The 24,657-nt window shown below is 46.0% G+C and overlaps 1 protein-coding gene across 2 annotated transcripts in view; it reads right to left on the bottom strand.

Moving 5' to 3' along the window:
• Positions 1-14,144: 14,144 nt before the first annotated feature.
• Positions 14,145-24,657, bottom strand: part of MTR (5-methyltetrahydrofolate-homocysteine methyltransferase) — a 123,558-nt gene continuing 113,045 nt past the window's right edge. For both annotated transcript variants that reach the window (XM_044289004.1, XM_044289005.1), the window contains 5 exons: positions 21,814-22,010; positions 21,098-21,298; positions 20,660-20,852; positions 18,255-18,367; positions 14,145-16,569 (listed from right to left, as the gene is read on the bottom strand). In XM_044289004.1, coding sequence (XP_044144939.1) covers positions 16,480-16,569; positions 18,255-18,367; positions 20,660-20,852; positions 21,098-21,298; positions 21,814-22,010 — 794 coding nt within the window. In that variant the 3' untranslated portion in view covers positions 14,145-16,479. The remainder of the gene's footprint in view (positions 16,570-18,254; positions 18,368-20,659; positions 20,853-21,097; positions 21,299-21,813; positions 22,011-24,657) is intronic.

The following is a 24,657-nucleotide window of genomic DNA, read 5'->3' as shown; positions in this document are numbered from 1 at the left end:
CTTGTTTGCCTCCGCGTGTTTTTTCACAGTCCCATTGACTTGAATGGGTCTGCGAACCGTTTTCCATGAAAAAAAATAGGACAGGTTACATTTTTTTGGACTGACTGGAACCACGGACACGGATGACAAACGGTGCATTAGCCGAGTTTTCAACTGACCCATTAAAAGTCAATGGGTCCGCAGAAAATCACAAAAAAACGGAACAACGGACATGGAATGAAACAACGGTCGTGTGCATGAGGCCTTAGGCAAATTAAAGACAAAGCCCAAATATCCCTGGCGACATCGGTTCAGGGTTGGCGAAGTCAGATTCTGGGGCAAACCCTTGAACCAGATTTATCTGTAACAAACTGCCACATATGTACATTTGTTTTCTGTCACACAGATAACATGCAAATAAACGATGCTGAGATATTGCATCGGTCTCAAAGCAGCCAACACACCTAGAATGAGACGTCATATTGACCCCCCCAAAAAAGAAAAGCGGTTATCAAGGGGTCATATTTATAGAACCTGCAAAAGAAATAACAGAATGCACAAATGTAATAAATAAAAAATAAATAAATAAAAAAATAAAACAGATATGTGATAGGAAACAGTTGTATAAGGGAATTCCAAAATGGTGGGTTATTCCATGAAGCCTCTGTGTCCTGAGGACAATATAACAATGGCCAGCGACAAGCCCGTTCCTAAATCAAAGTACTGTGTTTTCTGTGACTACCAGAAATGTCTGTGGAATGTATGAAACACACAGATTAGGGGAGCAATGCTGACATCTAGTGGAAGATAGTGGAACTTGACATGCTTGTAATACAATGCCAGTTGGTTTTATTTCCAACTACAGAGTATCTGACGGCTGCACAATGTCGTATGCAAAATTTGATTCTGAGATATTAGAACATATAGGACTGTATTCTCACTATTTTAATCAGTTTCATTCATACCACTATACTTACCAACAAAGTTTTTCTGCGAGGATCAGGATCACAAAATGTTTTTTTCTGCCAGTAAAACATCTTTTTTCTAATCTGTTTTTATTTTCGGATTACAGATTTCTAAAAAAATTCTAGTTCTGGACATGATTATGGGGGCAGCCATCTTGCCTGAGCTGTTCCTAATAGTATTTAGAAAACATTAAGAAAATTGATTTACAGCAGCCCTATGGTTCACAATGGACACAATGGTATGGAGTGGACCTCATTGACTTCTATGGGAGAGTTTTCTAAACATGCTCTGCGACCTGTTCAGAGCTCATTGTACAAGGAATGAATAGATAGGTTTTTACATTCACCTACTGTGAATGGTGGATCCTGTCTTATTTGTCATTCTATTCCTGTAAAATGATCTGTACAATGATTACAATGATCTAGTGGCCAGTGGGAAAACTGCAGGATTTTTTTTATATTATAATATTATTTATATATATACACACACACACACGGGAAACTAAAAATAATGTCATAAAAAATTCTTTAAAATATGTTAAACATAAAAAGGTGAATTAAACAATAAATCACTGATAACACATTTCCTTTATCCACCTCCCGACCGCCTAACGCGCCGATGCATCCGGGAGGTGGTTGATTTGTTCCTCCTGGACGCATCGGCGCGCCATCTCGCGAGACGCATGCGCATCGCGGGCCGGCATTTCGTAGCCAAGTATTTCGTCAGCGACCTGCCGACCAATCAGAAGCCACATAACCCATCATATTAGTAAATATGATGGGGTTATATGGCTGCTGTGCTCCTCTGCTCCTTCTTTTGGTCGGTTGGTTCCAGCAGAGGAGCACACATCACTGTGAGTACCCACCAACACCACACTTAGCCCCCAGATCACCCCTATTAACCCTTTGATCGCCCCTGTCAATCACTAGTGAAAGGAAAAAAGTGATCAGTGCAAACTGTCACTTTTTTTTTTCACTGGTATTGACCGTTAGGTTTTAGGTATAGTTTAGGCCCCTTGGTTAGGTAGTTTAGGGATCAGTTAGCGCCCAGCCCACCGCACCGCAGTCCGTTATTCGCTGATTAGCGTATCGCTAATCAGCATTTGTACTTTTATAGTATCTGGAAGTGATCAAAACTGATCACGGTCAGATCTATAATTGTATTAGTGTCACTTTAGTTCTCCCTCCACCCAAAACGCAGTGTTTGCCCGATCAGGCCTGATCGGTCGCCCACACGTGCGTTCGCCCACACCCGCCCCACCGCAGTGACAAAAAAATATTTTTTTTTGATCGCTGCACATTCACTTTACACGCACTGCGGCGATAAAAAAAAAATCTGTTTTCATATTTTTTATCAACCGCAGCGGCCTCCGGTACTTCGCTAGCCTCCCCTTTGTAAGACAGGCTTGCTTTTTTTTTTCTTGGGTAGTCTCAGGGAATACCCCTAAATTTAGTTGCCCACATGTCAAACAGGGGGTATTCTTCTGAAGAGGCCTACAGGCTTCTGACCCAGTCGGATGAGGAGTGGGAAGTGGGAACCCTCATCTGATGAATCTAGCGGGTCAGAATACGAACCTGTAGAAAGCAGTGGCTCTCTGACCCAAAGTTCGGACGAGGAGGCTGATGTCACGAGGGTGTCAAGAGCCACGCCTGACTCCGTTGTACCCGGGGTCAGGAGGTCGCAGCGGTTGGCTGCACGCTCTATGTCAGATAGGGAAGTTTCCTTATTGTAGCTTTCTGGGTTTGCTTTACAAACCCTTTTGGCTCACTCAGGGATCCGTAGCTCCTTCTCTCAGCTGTTCCTTGTCCAGCACTCCCAATCCTCCTTATATTCCCCTCTCACACTTCTCTGGTTGCCAGATATAGAGCTTCCTGCCTGGACATCTATTCTGACCCACTGGAGCTGTGTTGCTGCGTTCTCTGAGTGTTGCCTTAGAACGCTACCCTCCGGATCCCTGTTGGACCTTTGTGGACAGTTGTTGTCGTCCACCTGGGTGTTTGTGTTTGTCTGTGTTTGTCTGTCCTCCCCCTGGTGTTTCCCACTTAGTGCAGTGGTGCGGACTAGCGATCCCACCGGCCCGTTCATTATCTAGGGCTCATTTCAGGGAAAGCCAGGGTTTAGGCACGTGATCGCCGCACGGGTGAGGAACCCGTCTAGGGACGACAGGGCAGGCAGGTACCAGCTGCAAGGTGAGTTAGGGGTCACCACCTTTCCCTCTCCCTTGTGCAGGGCCTTCCCTGTTTTCCTCCCTGTGTGTGTTGCCGGTCATTACATTATATCTGGCCCTTATTTTTGTGTAGGTAAAAAAAAAAAAAAAAAAAAATTTTTTTTACCTACTTAGAATCCAGTATGGATCCAATTGCTGCTCTGTCCGAACAATTTCATGGCCTGTCTTTGGAGGTGGCAGGATTGAAGGCGTCGGTCCTCCAGCAACAGCAGCAATTACAACAGACCGCAAGCCCAGCGGTTGCTACTGGTAACCAGGTTGTTGCGGAACCCAAGGTCCCTCTCCCTGACAGATTTTCTGGGGGAAGGGACAAGTTTTTGACGTTCCGTGAGGCCTGTAAACTATACTTTAAACTGCGTCCTTACTCCTCTGGTAATGAAGAACAGCGGGTGGGTGTTGTTATTTCCCTGCTGCAGGGGGACCCGCAGTCCTGGGCGTTCTCTTTACCTACTGATTCCCAGGCTCTTCGGTCAGTGGATGAGTTTTTCGGGGCCTTGGGTCTCATATATGATGACCCTGACCGAGTCGCACTGGCTGAATCAAAATTACGGAGACTCCTACAAGGAGAGCGGCCGGTAGAGGAGTATTGCTCTGACTTCCGTAGGTGGGCTACGGATACCCAATGGAACGACCCGGCTCTCAGGAGTCAGTTCTGCTCTGGGTTATCCGAAAGGGTTAAGGATGCGCTTGCATTGTATGAGACCCCCTTTTCCCTTGATGCAGTTATGTCCCTTTCTATCCGTATAGATAGACGCCTTAGGGACAGGTTGAAAAAACCAGAGCCATTGATAACCCCTCCCAAGCAGCAGTTAGTCTGTACGGACATAGACGAGCCTATGCAGCTAGGAGGAACTACTCGTCAGGTCCGTCCTCCTGAGGTTCGCCGTAGGCGTGGGGGTTGTTTTTTTTTGTGGGGAGAGGGGTCATTTCATTAACGTCTGTCCTTCTTTCCTCAGAAACAAAAAAACCGTCGGAAAACTACTAACCCCAGGCTGTGTGGAGGATGTCAGCCGGGGGGTATACGTTTCCTCCATACGTACATCGCAATTTTTGTTGCCAGCGGTTATTGTTTTTGGTGATAAGACAGAGACTGTTTCTTTCTTTCTAGACAGTGGAGCAGGGGTAAATTTGATAGATGCCCATTTTGCCCGCACTATGGGTTTGTCTCTCTGTACGTTACAGAGACCTATTCCCATATTTGCTATAGATTCTGCTCCTCTGTCTCAGAGAAACCTCACCCACATCGTTCATAATTTACACCTTCGGGTAGGGGACCACCATAACGAGATGCTTTCATGTTATGTTCTGGAGGGGCTTCCCACTCCGGTGGTGCTGGGCCTACCCTGGTTGGTAGCGCACAATCCAGTGGTGGATTGGCAGGCCAGGGAGATATTGGAGTGGAGTGAGCCGTGCAGAGAAAATTGCTTAAATAGCAATTGCTTAGTCGCCTCCATAACTACCCTACCTACATTTGTTTCGGACTTTGAGGACGTTTTTTCTGAAAAGGGTTGTCAGAAGTTACCACCTCATCGTCCTTATGATTGCCCGGTTAACCTCATTCCCGGCGCAAAATTACCCAAGACCAGGTTATATAATCTTTCAGGTCCAGAGAGACAAGCCATGAAGGATTATATCTCCGAGAGTTTGGCTAAGGGACACATCAGACCCTCTTCTTCACCCGTGGCTGCAGGGTTTTTCTTTGTTAAAAAGAAAGATGGGGGCCTGCGTCCTTGCCTAGATTTTCGTGAATTAAATCGGATAACCATCCGAGACCCATACCCTCTTCCTCTCATTCCTGACCTGTTTAACCAGATTGCGGGTGCTAGGTGGTTCTCCAAACTCGATCTTAGGGGGGCCTACAATCTGATTCGTATCAAGGAGGGGGATGAGTGGAAGACAGCTTTTAACACCCCTGAGGGGCATTATGAAAATCTAGTTATGCCTTTCGGCCTGACCAATGCTCCTGCCGTCTTTCAACATTTCGTTAATGACATTTTTAGTCATCTAATCGGCAGGTTTGTGGTAATATACCTAGATGATATCTTAATTTATTCGTCTGATCTGAAAACACATGAGGAGCATGTCAGACAAGTACTACAGGTCCTACGGACGAATGAATTATATGCTAAAATTGAAAAATGTGTTTTTGCCGTTCAGGAGATACAATTCCTAGGTTATTATTTATCTGCGTCAGGTTTCCGTATGGATCCTAGGAAGGTCCAGGCAATTTTGGATTGGGATCTTCCTGAGAACCTCAAAGCACTACAACGGTTCTTGGGCTTTGCGAATTTCTATAGGAAATTCATTAAAAATTATTCGGTGATCGTAAAACCCCTTACTGACATGACTAGGAAGGGGACTGATTTTTCTAAATGGTCTGACGCCGCTAAAGTTGCTTTTTCCTCTTTAAAAGAGAGGTTTACCTCAGCACCTGTACTAGTCCAACCTGATGTCTCTCAGCCTTTTATTGTTGAAGTCGATGCATCAGAGGTGGGAGTGGGGGCTGTGCTGTCTCAGGGTCCGTCTCCTGGCAAATGGCGTCCTTGTGCTTTCTTTTCTAAAAAACTATCTGCAGCGGAACAGAACTACGATATTGGCAATAGGGAACTGTTAGCTATTAAACTTGCGTTTGAGGAGTGGCGTCACTTTTTAGAGGGGGCAGTCCACCCCGTCACTGTGTTTACGGACCACAAAAATCTGCTGTACCTCGAATCAGCTAAGCGTCTCACCCCTAGACAGGCTAGGTGGTCGCTATTTTTTACCAGGTTTAACTTTGTGATTACCTATCGTCCTGGGGTAAAGAATACCAAGGCTGATGCACTATCTCGTTGTTTCCCTGGAGGGGGTAATGTGAGTGATCCGGTACCCATTCTACAAAGAGGAGTAGTTGTCTCTGCGGTACACTCTGCCTTGGAGGGGAAGGTGTTAGAGGCCCAGGGGGACGCCCCGGTCTCTTGCCCTTCAGAGAAGTTGTTTGTACCGTTGAACCTACGTCTCGAATTATTAAAGGAACATCATAATTCGGCACTTGCTGGGCACCCGGGTAGTAAAGCAACCTTAGAGCTATTGTCTCGTCGTTTTTGGTGGCCAAGGTTGCGTCAGGATGTATTGGATTTTGTGTCTTCTTGTTCTACCTGTGCGCGCGCAAAAGTTTCACATACACGTCCTGCAGGGTCTCTATTACCACTCGTCATTCCCAATAGACCATGGACACATCTGTCTATGGATTTTATCACTGACTTACCTTTGTCTGCGGGTAAAACAGTGATTTTGGTAGTAGTGGACAGGTTTAGCAAAATGGCACACTTTATTGCGTTACCCGCACTACCTAATGCTAAAACTCTTGCTCAGGTATTCGTCAGTGAGATTGTGAAGCTTCACGGGGTCCCCTCCGATGTTGTTTCGGACCGGGGAACCCAGTTTATTTCTAAATTTTGGAAAGCTTTTTGTTCCCGTTTAGGGGTTCACTTGTCCTTTTCCTCAGCTTTCCATCCTCAGTCGAATGGACAGACTGAGCGCACCAACCAAAACCTGGAGACATATCTAAGATGTTTTGTGTCTGAAAACCAAGAGTTGTGGTCGTCATATTTACCGTTAGCTGAGTTTGCCATAAATAATCGCCGTCAGGAATCCACTGGCAAGTCACCTTTTCTTGGTGCATATGGTTTTCATCCCCAATTCTGTACTTTCAAAGAGGGGGGGTCTTCTGGGGTTCCCGAAGAGGAACGGTTTTCGTCATCTCTTTCTTCAGTATGGCAGAAGGTGCAAGCTAACTTGAAAAATATGGGAGGTAAATACAAATGCATGGCTGATAAGAGACGGTCGCCAGGTCCGGACCTAGGAGTGAATGACTATGTGTGGCTGTCTACAAGGAATATCAAGTTGAAGGTTCCCTCTTGGAAACTGGGTCCTAGGTTTATTGGTCCTTACAAGATTGTAGCCATCATCAACCCCGTGGCTTTTCGCCTGGAGTTACCTCAGACTTTTAAAATCCATAATGTCTTTCATAAGTCGTTACTCAAAAAATATGTTCCACCTCTAGAACCGTCACCGCTGCCACCCCCTCCTGTTGTCGTGGATGGTAGTTTGGAATTTCAGATATCCAAAATTGTTAATTCTCGTCGGGTCCGCCGCTCTCTCCAATATCTGGTGCACTGGAGAGGTTACGGTCCCGAGGAAAGAATGTGGGTTCCTGCGTCTGAGGTAAACGCCGACAGGCTAGTCCGGATTTTTCATGCCTCTCATCCTGAGAGACCTGGTCCTGAGTGTCCGGAGGCCCCTCGTAGAGAGGGGGGTACTGTCACGAGGGTGTCAAGAGCCACGCCTGACTCCGTTGTACCCGGGGTCAGGAGGTCGCAGCGGTTGGCTGCACGCTCTATGTCAGATAGGGAAGTTTCCTTATTGTAGCTTTCTGGGTTTGCTTTACAAACCCTTTTGGCTCACTCAGGGATCCGTAGCTCCTTCTCTCAGCTGTTCCTTGTCCAGCACTCCCAATCCTCCTTATATTCCCCTCTCACACTTCTCTGGTTGCCAGATATAGAGCTTCCTGCCTGGACATCTATTCTGACCCACTGGAGCTGTGTTGCTGCGTTCTCTGAGTGTTGCCTTAGAACGCTACCCTCCGGATCCCTGTTGGACCTTTGTGGACAGTTGTTGTCGTCCACCTGGGTGTTTGTGTTTGTCTGTGTTTGTCTGTCCTCCCCCTGGTGTTTCCCACTTAGTGCAGTGGTGCGGACTAGCGATCCCACCGGCCCGTTCATTATCTAGGGCTCATTTCAGGGAAAGCCAGGGTTTAGGCACGTGATCGCCGCACGGGTGAGGAACCCGTCTAGGGACGACAGGGCAGGCAGGTACCAGCTGCAAGGTGAGTTAGGGGTCACCACCTTTCCCTCTCCCTTGTGCAGGGCCTTCCCTGTTTTCCTCCCTGTGTGTGTTGCCGGTCATTACAGCTGAGGTCCCTGATAGCACCAGGCGTACCCGGCCCCGTGTCGCTAGACCGCAGGTTGCGCAGGATCCGCAGGATCCGCTTCAAGAGCAGCAGAGTGGGGCTGGTGCTGTCGGATTACGTGGTGAGGCATACACCAGCAGCCCAGCCCTTCCTGGACCTAGTACCAGCACTGCCGTAGAACATGGTGAAGTAGCGAGCACCAGAAGGGCAGTTGAAGCTGGTACGGTGGCACGTGCAGTAGTGACCCCGTCGCAGCCACCGCAAAGACGTGCCCGTAGAGCCCCTAGAATCCCTGAGGTGCTGGCAAACCCTGATTGGCAGTCCCCAACTTCAGCCGCACCTGTAGTTCCCCCTTTCACCGCCCAGTCTGGAGTTCGGGTTGAGACAGCTCAGATCGGTTCGGCCCTGGGATTTTTTGAGCTGTTCTCGACTGCGGAGCTCTTAGACTTAGTTGTGGCAGAGACAAACCGGTATGCCACACAATTTATAACCGCTAACCCGGGAAGCTTTTATGCCCAGCCTTTCCGGTGGAAACCAGTCCAAGTTTCCGAAATTAAAACTTTTTTGGGCCTCCTCCTCAACATGGGTCTAACTAAAAAGCATGAATTGCGGTCATATTGGTCCACAAACCCAATTCATCACATGCCCATGGTCTCTGCTGCTATGTCCAGGACACGATTTGAGACCATCCTGCGTTTCCTGCACTTTAGTGATAACAGCACCTCCCGTCCCAGAGGCCACCCTGCTTTTGACCAGCTCCACAAAATTCGGCCCCTCATAGACCATTTCAACCTGAAATTTGCAGATATGTATACCCCAGAGCAAAACATCTGCGTAGACGAGTCCCTTATACATTTTACCGGGCGCCTTGGCTTCAAACAATACATCCCAAGCAAGCGCGCCCGGTATGGGGTCAAATTGTATAAGCTCTGTGAAAGGGCCACAGGCTATACACACAAATTTCGTGTCTATGAGGGAAAAGATCAGACCCTGGAGCCGGTCGGTTGCCCTGACTACCTGGGGAGCAGTGGGAAGATAGTCTGGGACTTGGTGTCACCCTTATTCGTCTAGGGGTACCATCTTTATGTGGACAATTTTTACACAAGTGTGGCCCTCTTTAGGCATTTGTTTCTAGAACGGATTGGCGCCTGTGGTACCGCGCGAACTAGTCGCGCGGGTTTCCCCCAACAGCTCGTTAGCACCCGTCTTGCAAGGGGGCAGAGGGCCGCACTGTGTAATGAAGAACTGCTCGCTGTGAAATGGAGAGACAAGCGTGACGTTTACATGCTCTCCTCCATTCACGCAGACACGACAATCCAAATTGAGCGAGCAACCCGTGTCATTGAAAAGCCCCTCTCAGTCCACGACTATAACCTTCACATGGGAGGGGTGGACTTCAATGACCAGATGTTGTCTCCGTATTTAGTTTCCCGCAGAACCAGACGCTGGTATAAGAAGGTGTCTGTATATTTAATTCAATTGGCTCTGTACAATAGTTTTGTTCTCTACAGTAAGGCTGGGAGAACTGGATCCTTCCTCAAATTTCAGGAAGAGATCATCGAGAACCTCCTGTACCCAGGAGGTTCCGTGGCCCCATCCAGTAGTTAGCCGTCTACACGAGCGACATTTCCCCAATGTCGTTGCTGGTACCTCAACCCACCCGTCACCCCGAAAAAGATGTTGTGTCTGTAGCAGGAGTGGAATAAGGCGTGACACCCGCTATTTCTGTCCTGACTGTCCTGACCACCCTGCCCTATGCTTAGGGGAGTGTTTCCGGAAGTACCACACACAGGTACACCTAGCATAGGGATCATCTCACCAGGACAGGCACACAGGGCTATTAGGGCCCATTCACTCACTGCTGCTGGAAACGTCTCCTTTCACCTGGGACAAAGTGCATAACGCACTTCGCCACATCTTTGGGCGATTTGCGCTTTGCACATTGACCCATGGGGGAGGAGAGGTTTGTTCTATAAAAGGTAAAAAAAACAAAAAAAACACCAGTAAGCAAACACGGCGTTGCGGCCTGGTTTTCTCTTTTTTTTACCTTCTAGGTGGACCAACCGATCGACTAGCTGCAGCACTGATGTGCATTCTGACAGAAGCATTGCGCTGCTGTCAGATTACACGCAAGTCGGTGTGTGCGGCGCTGCAAGACGAGATTTTCTTCTCTGCAGTAACAGATACGTTTGCCGAGGCATACGAGCTGAGGAGCGTTCCTATGCTTTGGCAAACACTTTGTATGTAAAAAAAAAAAAAATTAATAAAAAATCCCGGCAATGATTTATTCATCCACATCGATTGATGTGAATGGAGAAATCTGGTTTGCCAGGGCATGCGAGCTAAGTGGGTATGGATGTTGGGCGGAGCTCCTATGTCCTGGCAGACGCCTTTCCCCTCTTTTTTTTGGGCAGAGATTTTTTCATCCACATTGATCGATGCAAATGAAGAAATCTGTGCCGTTCATTTTTTTCTTTCAGCCCAGAGGCTGAACGGAAAAAAAAATCTAATTACCTGTATGCACAATATAAGGAGAATAGCAGAAACTCCTAATGCTGGCCATACATGTAATGATTGCGGAGACCCTCAAATGCCAGGGCAGTACAAACACCCCACAACTGACCCCATTTTGGAAAGAAGACACCCCAAGGTATTTGCTGAGGGGCATATTGAGTCCATGAAAGATTTAAATTTTTGTCCTAAGTTAGCAGAAAGTGAGACTTTGTGAGAAAAAAAAATATATATAAAATTTCCGCTAACTTATGCCAAAAAAATACATTTCTATGAACTCGCCATGCCCCTCATTGAATACCTTGGGGTGTCTTCTTTCCAAAGTGGGGTCACATGTGGGGTATTTATACTGCCCTGGCTTTTTAGGAGCCCTAAAGCGTGAGAAGAAGTCTGGGATCCAAATGTCTAAAAATGCCCTCCTAAAAGGTATTTGGGCACTTTTGCAGCCTAGATGCGCAAAAGTGTCACACATCTGGTATCGCCGTACTCAGGAGAACCTGGGGAATGTGTTTTGGGATGTCATTTTACATATACCCATGCTGGGTGAGATAAACATCTTGGTCAAATGCCAACTTTGTATAAAAAAATTGGAAAAGTTATATTTTGCCAGGATATTTCTCTCACCCAGCATGGGTATATGTAAAATGACACCCCAAAACACATTCCCCAAATTCTCCTGAGTACGGCGATACCAGATGTGTGACACTTTTTTGCAGCCAAGGTGGGCAAAGGGACCCACATTCCAAAGTGCACCTTTCGGATTTCGCTGGTCATTTTTTACACATTTTGATTGCAAAGTACTTCTCACACATTTGGGCCCCTAAATTGCCAGGGCAGTATAACTACGCCACAAGTGCCCCCATTTTGGAAAGAAGACACCCCAAGGTATTCTGTGAGGGGCATGGTGAGTTCCTAGAATTTTTTATTTTTTGTCGCAAGTTAGTGGAATATGAGACTTTGTAAGAAAAAAATAAAAATAAAAAATCATCATCATTTTCCGCTAACTTGTGACAAAAAATAAAAAGTTCTATGAACTCACTATGCCCATCAGCGAATACCTTAGGGTGTCTACTTTCCGAAATGGGGTCATTTGTGGGGTTTTTCTACTGTTTGGGCATTGTAGAACCTCAGGAATCATGACAGGTGCTCAGAAAGTCAGAGCTGTTTCAAAAAGCGGAAATTCACATTTTTGTACCATAGTGTGCAAACGCTATAACTTTTACCCAAACCATTTTTTTTTTGCCCAAACATTTTTTTTTATCAAAGACATGTAGAACAATAAATTTGGCGAAAAATTTATATATGGATGTCGTTTTTTTTGCAAAATTTTACAGCTGAAAGTGAAAAATGTCATTTTTTTGCAAAAAAATCGCTACATTTTGATTAATAACAAAAAAAGTAAAAAATGTCAGCAGCAATAAAATACCACCAAATGAAAGCTCTATTAGTGAGAAGAAAAGGAGGTAAAATTTATTTGGGTGGTAAGTTGCATGACCGAGCGATAAACGGTGAAAGGAGTGTAGTGCCGAAGTGTAAAAAGTGCTCTGGTCATGAAGGGGGTTTCAGCTAGCGGGGCTGAAGTGGTTAAAGAGGACCTTTCACTACAATAAAAAATCTAAACTAAGCATACAGACATGGGAGAGTGGCGCCCAGGGATCTCCCTGCACTTACTATTATCCCTGGGCGCCGCTCCCTTCTCCCGGTATCTTCAGATTTTTGGCTCAACTGGGAGGAGCCTGCTCTTGTTCTCCTGGGCATCTCATTCTCCTAGGCTGTATTGCTGGCCAATCCCATTCATTGTCAACAGGTACAAAACTGGACTGAACAGAACGCTCCAAAATGCATTCCGTTCCGTTTAGTTGTGTTCCCATACCAGAGAGCAAACCGCAACATGTTGCAGTTTGCTTTCCATCCTGGGATGCGGAGCAAGATGGATCCGGCATGACCCCCCCAATGCAAGTCAATGGGGACAGATCAGTTTTCTCTGCCACAATAGAAAACTGATCTGTCTCCTATTGACTTTAAATGGAGTTAATGACTGATCCGTCTTTGCAAAGTTAAAGATAATACAACGGGATCAGTTCATAACGGATGCAGACGGTTGTATTATCAGTAACTGAAGCGTTTTTTGCTGGATCCAGTAAAAACGCTAGTGTGAAAGTAGCCTAAATTTGTCAAAATAGTCAAGGAAAACAAAAGTAGGCGGGGTAGCAAGATTGTTCTGCAGCATAAAACTGTTCCCCCCTCTGCAGCAGTCGACTGTATCACGATCCTCAGATGAATTCACGCAGTGACCGCCGGTTAGGTGCATAAGTACCTGATACTCCTGGCATTAACCCCTTCAAGACCAAGCTAGTTTTTACCTTCAGGACCAAGCTAGTTTTTACCTTCAGGACCAGGCCATTTTTAGAAAATCTGACATGTCACTTTATGTGGTAATAACTTGAAAACGCTTTTACTTAACCAAGCCATTCTGAGATTGTACTTCATGACCATGGTAAAATTGAGTAAAAAAAAAAATTTCATTTTTATCTAAATCTAATATTTTGAAAAAATAGCAAATTTCCAAAAGTTTAATGTCTCTACTTTTATAATAGATGGTAATACCTCCAAAAATAGTTATAACTTTACATTCCCCATATGTCTAGTTCATGTTTGGATCATTTTGTGAATGCCATTTTATTTTTTGGGGACGTTAGAAGGATTAGAAGTTTAGAAGCAAATCTTGAAATTTTTCGGAAAATTTCCAAAACCCACCTTTTTAAAGGGTTTCTGTCATGAGAAAAATCGTTATGTAGCTGACTGATTAGCGATGTGCTAATGTTAGCAGTACATAACAGTATGATGTATAACTCCCTGCCTGCCGCTGTTCTCTTAAAAAACAGACTTATAATATGCTAATGAAGCCTCTAGGTGCTATGAGGGCGTTGCTGCAGCACCTAGAGGCTTGGTCTACTCGCCTTTTGGCATGCCCACATCCACTTGATTGACATCTTTCTCCGCATCGTCCTCATAATCCCGCGCCGTTCCGTTTAGTATTCAGTGCAGGCGCAGTGAGTGAAAGACAATACCAATTATTTTTTAGCGTCTCCATATTTGGAAAGCAATAGTTTTTGGGGGGGGCAACTGTCTTATATAGGGTCTCGTTTTTTGCGGGATGAGATGATGGTTTTATGGGCCAATTTTGGAGTGTGTATGTCTTTTTGATCGCATGGTATTACACTTTTTGTGATGTAAGGCGACAAAAAATTGCTTTAATGACACAGGATCAACATGGGGACTAAGAATAAGAAGAGGAGGTATCTGGACCTGATCTACCTAAATATATTCATTTCTCGAAAGGAGCAATAGTTGGGCCAGCTCATAGACTATAATATGAGAACCAATTTGCCTAGACATCTTGTAAAACCAACATAAGGGAATCTAAAACATTGATTTGGTGAATCACAACCCTACTTGATTAATGCCATCTGTACTTAAAGGAATGACCCACCATTAGATCTTACAGGTAAATCACATAGCAAAATTATCTCTTTAATTCTCAAGGTAACTTACAAAATACAATCTGAAATTATACAAAATGCTTTTGATGCACTAGTGGCAGACATGTCCATGTACAGCATTTCCACAAACCATTATTAGAAAAAAAACGGGCTTTTAACCAAGCCGATCTTCAGAATCTGCAGTGCATTAAACCATCAGCACAGTTTGACAATTTAGCTGAATTCACGCTTCAATACTGATTTTTTTTTTTATCAAAAATTCAAAATTTAAGACAAATTTACAATGCCATCTAAACAAATTCTATAATCACGCGAAAACTTTAATGCATTACTTAACCAATTATTAACAAATTGTAATTAGGGATGAGCGAATCAACTTCAGATAAAACATTCGAAGTATATTTGCATCAAACTTTGGTACCACTTGGAACTGAACCCAAGTTTATTTTTTTTACAGAAAAATCTATTTCTGAAGTTTTTATGCGAAGTCTCGCGAGACCGCAAAGCAATAACTTCTGCTCATCGGAGCCAATACATTCTGATACTGTACGGAGCGCTCACTCCGTACAGTATTGAAACAAAGTTTTATACGAATCGAATTCGGATGTTTCAGCCGAAGTCAATTCACTCATCGCTAATTGTGATATTTAAAGTGCACTCTAGGAGGAAAAGCGGTATGAAAAATGTTGGGCGCTATTTTAATACCAATTTTATGCCTGCCAAGTCCAGAAGTAAATGAAAAAATAAATAAATACAAAAAACAAGTCTCTCCTCCTCTTTTAGGGTGCATTTAGCCATACTTTCAAACACTGCATACAGCTTTGCAATATGGGTTTGGGCTATACAGCTACTACAGATGAACCCATGGGCATCACCTGCACAAGCCACGTGGCCAAAACACAGCTGAAAACTGCTGTAAAAACACAGTGTGTGATTTCTGATTGCACAACCCAAAAAAGTGTCATGTAAATGCACTTGTAGGATTCACTGCTGGCGAGGACTTCATAAACTGTACTGTATGAATTTAGCTTGATTTAACAGCCCGGAATTACACCAGGGGAAGGCCAGCAGACAGAAGATCACAAGACATGTGACAATAACAAGTACCAACATGTACGTATAAAAATCTCCTTAAAGCTGGCCGTACACTTCGAGATAAATAAGCTAGAACCATCTAAACTGAGAGCATCCCTAATGTCAGGAAATAAGCTACAGTACTGCCAAACTGGTCCCCATATGGAAATAAACATGCATTTTCACCTAGAACAACTTATCACCTATCCTATGGATAGGTGGTAAATGTGTCATCAATGGCGGATCGACTGCACAAAAACAGGGATACCTTGTTTTGTGTTGAAAAAAGAGGGGTGGTCGAGCATGCACATTGCTGTTCCATTCAAAATCTATGGGACTTTTACTATGCCATCTTTGGTAGTCCTTTAGACATATGGTTGACCTGAGTGAGAAGGGACCTTCAGAAGTCAGTCCTGTAGACAGATGATAAGTTGACACTTTGGGAAAACCCTTTTAAGTGTATGCCCAGCTTAAGAGCACGCACAGGTAAGCACGTCTGACCTCCATTAAATTTCATCAAGGGTCCTACAATGGCCATCATTGTGGCCGCAGTATGTTCTGATTGTAAGTGCATAATCTTAAATCACAGGTAAATTAATCGTCTCTTACACTTTACCATCTAATTTGAAATTTCACAGCTCTGGCCATCGCCATTGAGCTGAACTGAGCATTAAGAATAAATATACATTTTGCCTAATTTAGGCACCTACAGTAAACAGCATGTAATACCAAGACGTATTTAGGGATGTGGTCAAAAACATGAAAGGGGTTGTCCAGAATTAGTAAAACATGGCTGCCTTTTTCCGAAAACAGCACCAAGTGTTATTCTGCACCTCAGCTCCACTGACTAAGTGTAAGGCCCCTTTCAAACGGCGAGTATTCCGCGCGGATGCGTAGCGCGAGTTGAACGCATTGCACCCGCACGCATTACAGTGTTTTAAAATCGCGCATGTTCCCGCAACGCACCAACACCTTTTCCCGCAACGCCCATCTGAAAGAGGCCTAACTGAGCTACCAGTCACACAGTCCATGGACAGGTGCAGCGCAGTTAATGAAAGACAGCAGCCATGGTTTTCGTAATCATGGACAACCTCTTTAAGTGGTTTTACAAAGTCATGAAAAGGTGACAAAGATAAGCGAGGCTTCCAGTAAAAAAAGGACCCATCCGTAAGGAAAAGAATCCTGTTTCCAAGTATGGGACCTTTAGAAATAGGTCAGGTGAGCAGCATATAGTAAAGTCCAGGTACAGGTACTTTGTGTCAAGAGTTGTTTTATTCTTCAGGGTCATAGCCGAGGATGGGACCAAGCCACTTTTCAACTTCTTCCACTGTCAGGTGTTTTCTGCGCGAATAGTCTTCAACCTACAACAGACAAGAATGTATATGACTGCGGAAGAATCCAGCAATGTTTATCTGAAATCACTTTTTCCCCCTCACAATATATTAGTTAAATCCTGGTCTATATTAATAAAACAGGAAGTTCAACCAAAATTGATCTTCTGAGATCTTAATCTTACATATACTATGGTAACTGAGCATTTTCACATACACTAACAAATTCACCATGTATTTAGAGGGGTTGTATAGAAAAAAAACTTTTATTAGAAAGGTCCTCCAATGATGAGCTGGTCATAGTTGGTCCTGGGGCCCTCAACAACCAGCAGTAATCTGCAGTGGAACCCGACTACAAGTAAAGCATTAGGGCCCATTCACACAGCGGGGATTGCAGCTCCTTTTTGGTGCAGACAGCCTCGCCGGGATTCTGCAAACAAACCAACAGCAGCTGCGTCCTTTCTGCCTCCTATTGAAATGAATAGGAGGCAGCTCTGAAGATTGCTTAAAGCCGCAGTGACAAAGGACATGTCCCTTCTCTGCACGGCCATGGCGATAAGCTGCCGCTCCGCGATCCTCAGCTCTGCCTCCCATTGAGATGTATGGGAGTCAGAAAGGATGCAGGCAGGTTTACGACAGAATTTCAGCATGACTGTCCACTTAAAAAAATCATGCTGTAAAACCCGCCGTGCAAACGGGCCCTTACACTGTGACCATTGAAATAATTACCTAATATTAAATCTTGGCCAGAGAACCTGGACAGTCTTGCAATCTAAAATTCTAAGCCAATTCACTCACAAAATCTGACAATGTGAACATTCCGACCTTAGGCAGGATTCACAAAGCCCTTAATTTCCACCATGAAAACACTGATGTATGTGGACGTCTGTATACAGGGGCAGACTGGGAACTTAAAGTGGCCCTGGAAAAATTACTGAAAGTGGCCCCATTTTGTAGTTTGGTCCAAACTGATTGAAGGCAGGGCCAAGCAAAACCATATTGTGGCACATTATACCACCCCAACAGAGCCAAATATCATAGTCCATCACAAAATACTGCCAGCAGCACAAAATATATCTCCAAAAACTTCCACTGGCCAGCTGTGAGTAGGGCCCAGGTGGCCCCCGGGGCCTCGGCCCACCGGGAAATTTCCCTGTAAAGTCTATGGCCAATCCGCCCCTGTCTGTGTAGGGTCCAGGTGCATCACATTCATTTGAATTAATAAATCTTGGACAAGAAACTGACAAGAATGGTGTAATGCTTTGAACTTCTTGGTACAGACCAGTGGGGCTGTGTGCTATGTGGATGCAGTCCGGATAGCACAAAGACAGAACTTACTGCTATCCGAGTCAGGCCTGATGAAGCGGAGCCAAAACGGATCCGTCCTGGCACACAAGGGTCACAGAATTTTCATAAAACTCAAAAAAGTTTTGACTGGATGGTGTCCAAGTCCTCACATATTGCCCTCTCTCCTCGCTGCAAAGGATGGAATTGAGTTGGGCCCATAGACTTTCTATTGTCAGTCTCATTTCTCCTCCTGCAGTGAAATTTGCTAGTGTTCACTCTCCTTGTCCTAGTGATCGTGGGGATCTCAGCACTCAAACCTCCACAGATTAAAACTTCTGATGTGTCTCTATAACATGTCAAAAGTTTGCCGAAAACACAGTGACTCTTTAAAGTAGTAAGTACAGTATTTTCAAAACTATATTACACACCTGATCTTTAGTAATTTTTCCAACAGCAAAATATTTGGACATAGGACTGGAGAACATTAAACCAGACACTGCAGCGGCGGGTGACATGGCAAGTGATTCTGTCAACTTTATTCCTGTAATGACAAGACATAAGTGTTGTTATTACAAGAGCTAAAGATACATGAAGTATAAAACACTCTGGTGCAAATACATGATTAAAGAGAAGTTGTTTGATTCCAAAAAGTATACAAACAAATGTAACAAATTTGTGGTACCATCAAAAACCCAAAAATAGCTTTTAAAAGGGGTTTTCAGAGACTTGTATCCAGAGGATAGGTCACCAGTATCTGATCGGTGGGCTCCGACACACGGGATCCCCACTAATCAGCTGAAGGCACCAGAACTCACAGTAGCAACGCGACCTTCTCTCAGCTCTAGGGATGCAGCTAACAATCATTTGAATAATCAATTAGTTGTCGATAATTTAATCGATTAATCGGAAAAAATACCAAAATTACAAAACAGAGGTTTATATGATTTTACTTGAAAAATGATGTTCAAAGGCCATATTAAAACAAATTGTGGATGGCACCGTTAAGGGGGGGGGGAATCTGTGGACGGCACCGTTAGGGGGGGGGGGGGGGAATCTGTGGACGGCACCGTTAGAGGGGGGGGGGGGGGATCTGTGGACGCCGCTGTTATGGAGAGGGGGGATCTGTGGACGACGCCGTTATGGAGAGGGGGGATCTGTGGACGGCACCGTTATGGAGAGGGGGGGGATCTGTGGACGGCGCCGTTATGGAGAGGGGGGATCTGTGGACGGCGCCGTTATGGAGAGGGGGGATCTGTTGACGGCGCCGTTATGGAGAGGGGGGATCTGTGGACGGCACCATTAGGGGGGGGGGGGGGATCTGTGGACGGCACCGTTATGGAGAGGGGGGATCTGTGGACTGCACCGTTATGGAGAGGGGGGATCTGTGGACTGCACCGTTATGGAGAGGGGGGATCTGTGGGTGGCACCGTTATGGAGAGGGGGGATCTGTGCGTGGCACCGTTATGGAGAGGGGGATCTGTGCGTGGCACCGTTATGGAGAGGGGGATCTGTGCGTGGCACCGTTATGGAGAGGGGGATCTGTGCGTGGCACCGTTATGGAGAGGGGGATCTGTGCGTGGCACCGTTATGGAGAGGGGGATCTGTGCGTGGCACCGTTATGGAGAGGAGGATCTGTGCACTGTTATGGAGAGGGGGATCTGTGAACTGTTATGGGCATAGCAGTGCACAGATCCCTTTCCCCATAACAGTGCACAGATCCCCCTCCCCATAGCAGTGCCATGCACAGATCCCCCCCTCCCCATAGCAGTGCCATGCACAGACCCCCCCCCCTCCCCTTAGCAGTGCCATACACAAATCCCCCCTCCCCATAGCAGTGCCATACACAAATCCCCCCTCCCCATAGCAGTGCTATACACAGATCCCTCCTCCCCATAGCAGTGCCATACACAGATCCCCCCTCCCCATAACAGCCCCGGCCCCGCTGCTCACAGCAGACTAATCACTGCATCTTTATTTTACCTTACAATGACCCTCCGGTAACAGGCAAAGCGGACGGCGGCGTAACGTCACTTACTCACGTGACGCACCTGCTCCGTCCACTTTATGAATGAAGGAGGCGGAGCAGGCGCGTCACATGAGTAAGTGACGTTACGCCGCCGTCCGCTCTGCCTGTTACTGGAGCGTCATTGTAAGGTAAAATAAAGATGCAGTGATTTAAAGTAAACCGCCCGCCTGCATAGCAATGAATTGGCGATTATTCAATAACTGGATTCGTCGGTAACGAATCCAGTTATCGATTAGTATTGATTACATAGCTTAATCATTGCAGCCCTACTCAGCTCACCAAGCACAGTGCCGTACATTGTACAGCGACTGCTTGGTATCAAAGGACTTCGGGTTTTCCCAGGGTCTGGCCACCACCAAGCGCTCTTCTCATAGTAGTAAAGGTGAGCACACCGCACGCACTCTTTTCTACGGGGCCGACAGAAATAGCCGAGCCAGCGCTTGGGCTATTTTCGGCAGCTCCATAGAAATAAATGGAGGGACGGTTGCACGTGCACCATTCACCACTTTCTGAGCTCTGTTTTTGTGTAGGTGTGGGTCCCAGAGGTCAGACAACAGGGGCATATCCTAGCGATGGCAAAACCCTTGTAAGCTAGCTAGTTTCACACTAGGGCTTAGTGTATTCCAGCATTGCTGGATGCTTGAACGTCGCTGTCCGTCCTTCTTAACTATAAAGGTGACCAGTGGAGATTAGATCACAACCCGAGAATCGGCCTGTAACAGATCTATCACTCTACACATATGTAATTGAATGTCAAACTATGCAACCAGAGAGCAGACAATCTCTCATCCTTTGCAAACAGAGCACCTGTAGTTTCCTCTATGCTTCCCAGCTTCCACATGGTGATTTTCTCTGTATGATCAGGCTGACTGGGATATCCTGGAGCCGGGCGAATGCCTTCGTATCGAATTCTGCGAAGGTCAGCAACATTCAGGGTTTCCTCACTGCAGTAACCCCACAGTCCCTTTCTTACGCTTTCATGGAGTTCCTCAGCAAATGCCTTGTTCAATTAAATGGAGAAGGGGTTCTTAAAACTGAGAATAACATTCTTGCATGCACAGAGAAAAGTGCCACAAATTTGAGTCTTATACATACAGTAAATAACGTTTCACAGCATACAGCAGCGCCATAATGTTTCTTGGCAGCCAAAGTGACACATTATCATACAATGCAGCCCTGATCGGAGACCGACCAAACCATAAAACAACAAAATGAGCATAGTCCCAAAATTGGTGACAGATTTACCTCAGCTAGCCTGTCTCCAAGGGCTTTCGCCATGATACTGTTGTAATCATCTCCCTTATTCTCATAAGCTTTGCTAAGCTCCTCCACACCAAAGATGGCCACGGCAAAGATGCCCAAGTAGTCACGCACTCCAGTATCGAGTGGGGCTACAAAATCCGACAGACAGTAGTAAGGATCGGTAGATGCAGAGTCTTTCTCAGCCTGAAGTACACAAAACATTACGTTAGAATTTAACAAACACATTTCAAGATATCGTAAGGGAGTTTTCCTGTATCTTAATATTGATAACCTATCCTTAGGATAGGTTATGAATATCAGATGGGTGGGGCTCCGACTCCCAGCAATCAGCCTCTTCATTACATACCAAACACAGCACTGTACATTTTGCAGCATGGTAAACCTTTCCTACTACAAAACATATGGCGCTGTGCCTGGGAAATAATAAAAAAATGCTGCAGCGCCTGACGGAGTGTCAAAGCTTCTTCAATCAGCTGATTAACAGTCATGCCATGGTTTGGACCTCCGCCAATCTGATATGGATGACCTAATCTGCACATGTCAATGAAAACTCAACATTGACATCACAAAACATCTCAGGTGACCTCTGCCTCCTTCACATTTGCCACACATGGCAAGCAGTGGGTGTTTTTAGTGACAATATGAGTCAACATTTCCAGCCACCACTTCTAAACTCACTGAGCAAAAAATAAAATTACCTGCTGCCTTAGGCCATAAAAAGTAGCAATAGGCTCTGAAGAATGCAAGTCATGCTCCTCAGAATATAAAACAATGTCATCTTGTACACTTTGAGCTGGCCAGATGCCGACAATGCCTCGGGCCTCAAATTTTCTTTGTCGTATTAAGACTTGTAGTAAGTTTTGTGCATCTTCATACACTTTCTTCGCTTCTTCCCCTGAAAATAAGAGTGATGTGCTTAAACACTGCAAGTGTTCCTTATGACAAATACAATTATACATCTAATACAAAATTGGATTTTTTGTACTCACCGTAAAATCCTTTTCTCGTAGTAGGCATTGGGGGACACAGCACCATGGGTATATGTCCAACTACCACTAGGAGGCACTAGACACAAAAAGTGTTGGCTCCTCCCAGGTGGGCTATACCCTCTCCACAGGCACGAGGCTATTCAGTTTGTACCAAAAGCAGTAGGAGAGAGAAGAAAAGCAAGGAACCAACAACTCCCGTACCGGGAAAGATCAAGAGACCAGCCCGGAGAAGCGGAAGAAAAAACATAGGGTGGGATCTGTGTCCCCCAATGCCTACTACGAGAAAAGGATTTTACGGTGAGTACAAAAAATCCAATTTTCTCGTGCATGGCATTGGGGGACACAGCACCATGGGACGTCCCAAAGCAGTCCCTGAGGGAGGGAAAAGAAGAGACGCGCCACCGGTTGGGCATACAGGTGCAGGAGAACCATGTGACCCAACGGGAAAAAACACGAGATGGGCAAGAGGTTCCATAACAAGGAAGAAACCTCAGAAGAAGCAGGGAAGACTGCCAGCACCCCAGGACAAATGACTGGAAGAAAATTCCAAATGCAAGAAGGTGGCAAAAGGAAACAGAGCGCCGCCAAGGGCTGGAGAAAAAATTAGGACAGCACCGCGTGGTGAAACTACCCAACGCTCTACATTGTCTCAGACCCAAAAAACCTGTGGCCATCCCCTGAAAGGCCAGGGGAGAAAAGAAACAGGGAAGCACTGAAAACCAAACGAGTGGGGGAAGCCATAGCAAGGCTCACATGTGAAGGGAGGGGACTCCCCTCACCGCAAGGCCAGGAAAGAAGCTAAGCGCCCCATGTAAAGGTGAACCCAAGGCTGCTAGAGGAAACCGCCAACCCTGGAGAAGGAGGGGGTTGTAGGTAAAAAACCAGGAAAAGAACGATAGCTCCTGCGTCCCCAAAAACAGGAGACGAGGCACAAGCCTCCGAAACAAGATATCACCGTGAAGCGTAAGACCAGAGGAAACTCTGGGCATGTGAAGTATCATGGAAAAAAGAAGCCAGATACAGGCCAGGCAACCTCGGCAGGACACACTGGACTGAGAGACATGGGAGTAGAAGGAGAGCACTCCAAAAAACCTAAAGAGGAAAGGTCCTACAACAGGAGGAGGTCCCTCCCGAAGGAGACCATACGGTGGAACTGCAAACCGCAGCACTAAACCACTCAATACCAGGTACTTGACGTGGGAGGATGGAAAAAAAAGAGACACAAATCCAAAGAGTACCTCAAATGAACAGGGACTCCCGAAAAGAGTACCCAGTATGGGCTCACAAGGAACCAGGAGCTGAACCACCAGAAGACAACGCAAGCCAGAATATCCAGGAAAGGCGAAAAGAAACCACCATAGGGGAAGGGGCATTGGCCATGGACAACTAGCCGTACCAAGAATATTGACCAGCAAACCTTAAACATTGTCCCAGAGAGGGCAAGAACAGCAGCTCGGGATGTACCACAAAACGACATCCATATGCATAAGGAATGCAGAAGTCGCCATGAAAAAACCGGGGTAGCCTACATAGAAATGTAGAAACCAGCTGCGACCGGCATACAGAAAACTTCCAGGGGGGAGAAAGTACCAGACAGGTGCAGACGACGGCAAGGTCCAAGAGGACTGCCCTTTCGCCATGTAGCACAACTAAGCAGAAAAAACAAGGGAATACCGAAAACACCTGGACCCAGAAGGAACTACGGGGCCCTGTCCGATACCAGAGCAATCAGCTGAAAATTCAGACAGGTGTGTGTGGCGCTCAGAGGTCCTGTACTTGACCCGTCAGGGAGGACGTCCAGCAATGATAAAAGCCGTGGACCCAGAAGGATTCCGTGTGGCGGACATCCAGCGATGACAGAAAACCGCAACCGCGGCCGATGCCACCAGCTACGTGTCCAAACAAGGTAGAAGATCCAGTGGAGATCCTTGTACTTCACCAGGAATGGGCCGCTCAGCAATTAGGAAACAACGCGAGTACTCCCCTATAACATGGGGTAACGCGGAGCACAGCATACCGTAGTACCGTAAAGAGAAGGCAAGAGCAACTACAGCACAAAGGCCAACAACCACCTGGCCACGGAGTAGGGAGCGTGGTTGAATGAGGACCACCCGCCGGATCAGACAGATCGGTCATATACTGGAGCTACCAGAAGTAGCAGTAGACTGACAAGGTGGGGGTTGGGCTGGCCCACACCTGCCAGACATGGTAACCATGCACATGCTGAACGAAGGGGGCCTGGTGCAGACAGTGCCTTGAGAGGTACAAGGAGACCAATGAGCGCGACAGTAAAGGAGTGGCAGATGTATGGAAGAACCAAATGGATGGAACCAACAACCGCAGCACAGATTAGAACTCGTGGGCAGAAAACACCCAGTAATACAGAAACTGTCTGAGCTACAGACCGCACCACAGGGCCCAGCGCTTGGGGTACTACAAACACACGCCTAAAATATGGGTAAAGTGGCTGCATGTTGCCAACTAAGGAGAGTGGAAACATAGCCACAGCATCTGGGAATGAGACAGCATTCGGAGGGTACAGGTACACAACCT

Source organism: Bufo gargarizans, chromosome 4 (assembly GCF_014858855.1).
Source record: "Bufo gargarizans isolate SCDJY-AF-19 chromosome 4, ASM1485885v1, whole genome shotgun sequence".
Classification (NCBI taxonomy): Eukaryota; Metazoa; Chordata; class Amphibia; order Anura; family Bufonidae; genus Bufo; species Bufo gargarizans.
Note: the sequence above shows the minus strand (reverse complement) of the source record. Positions and strands in the feature narration are given on the sequence as shown.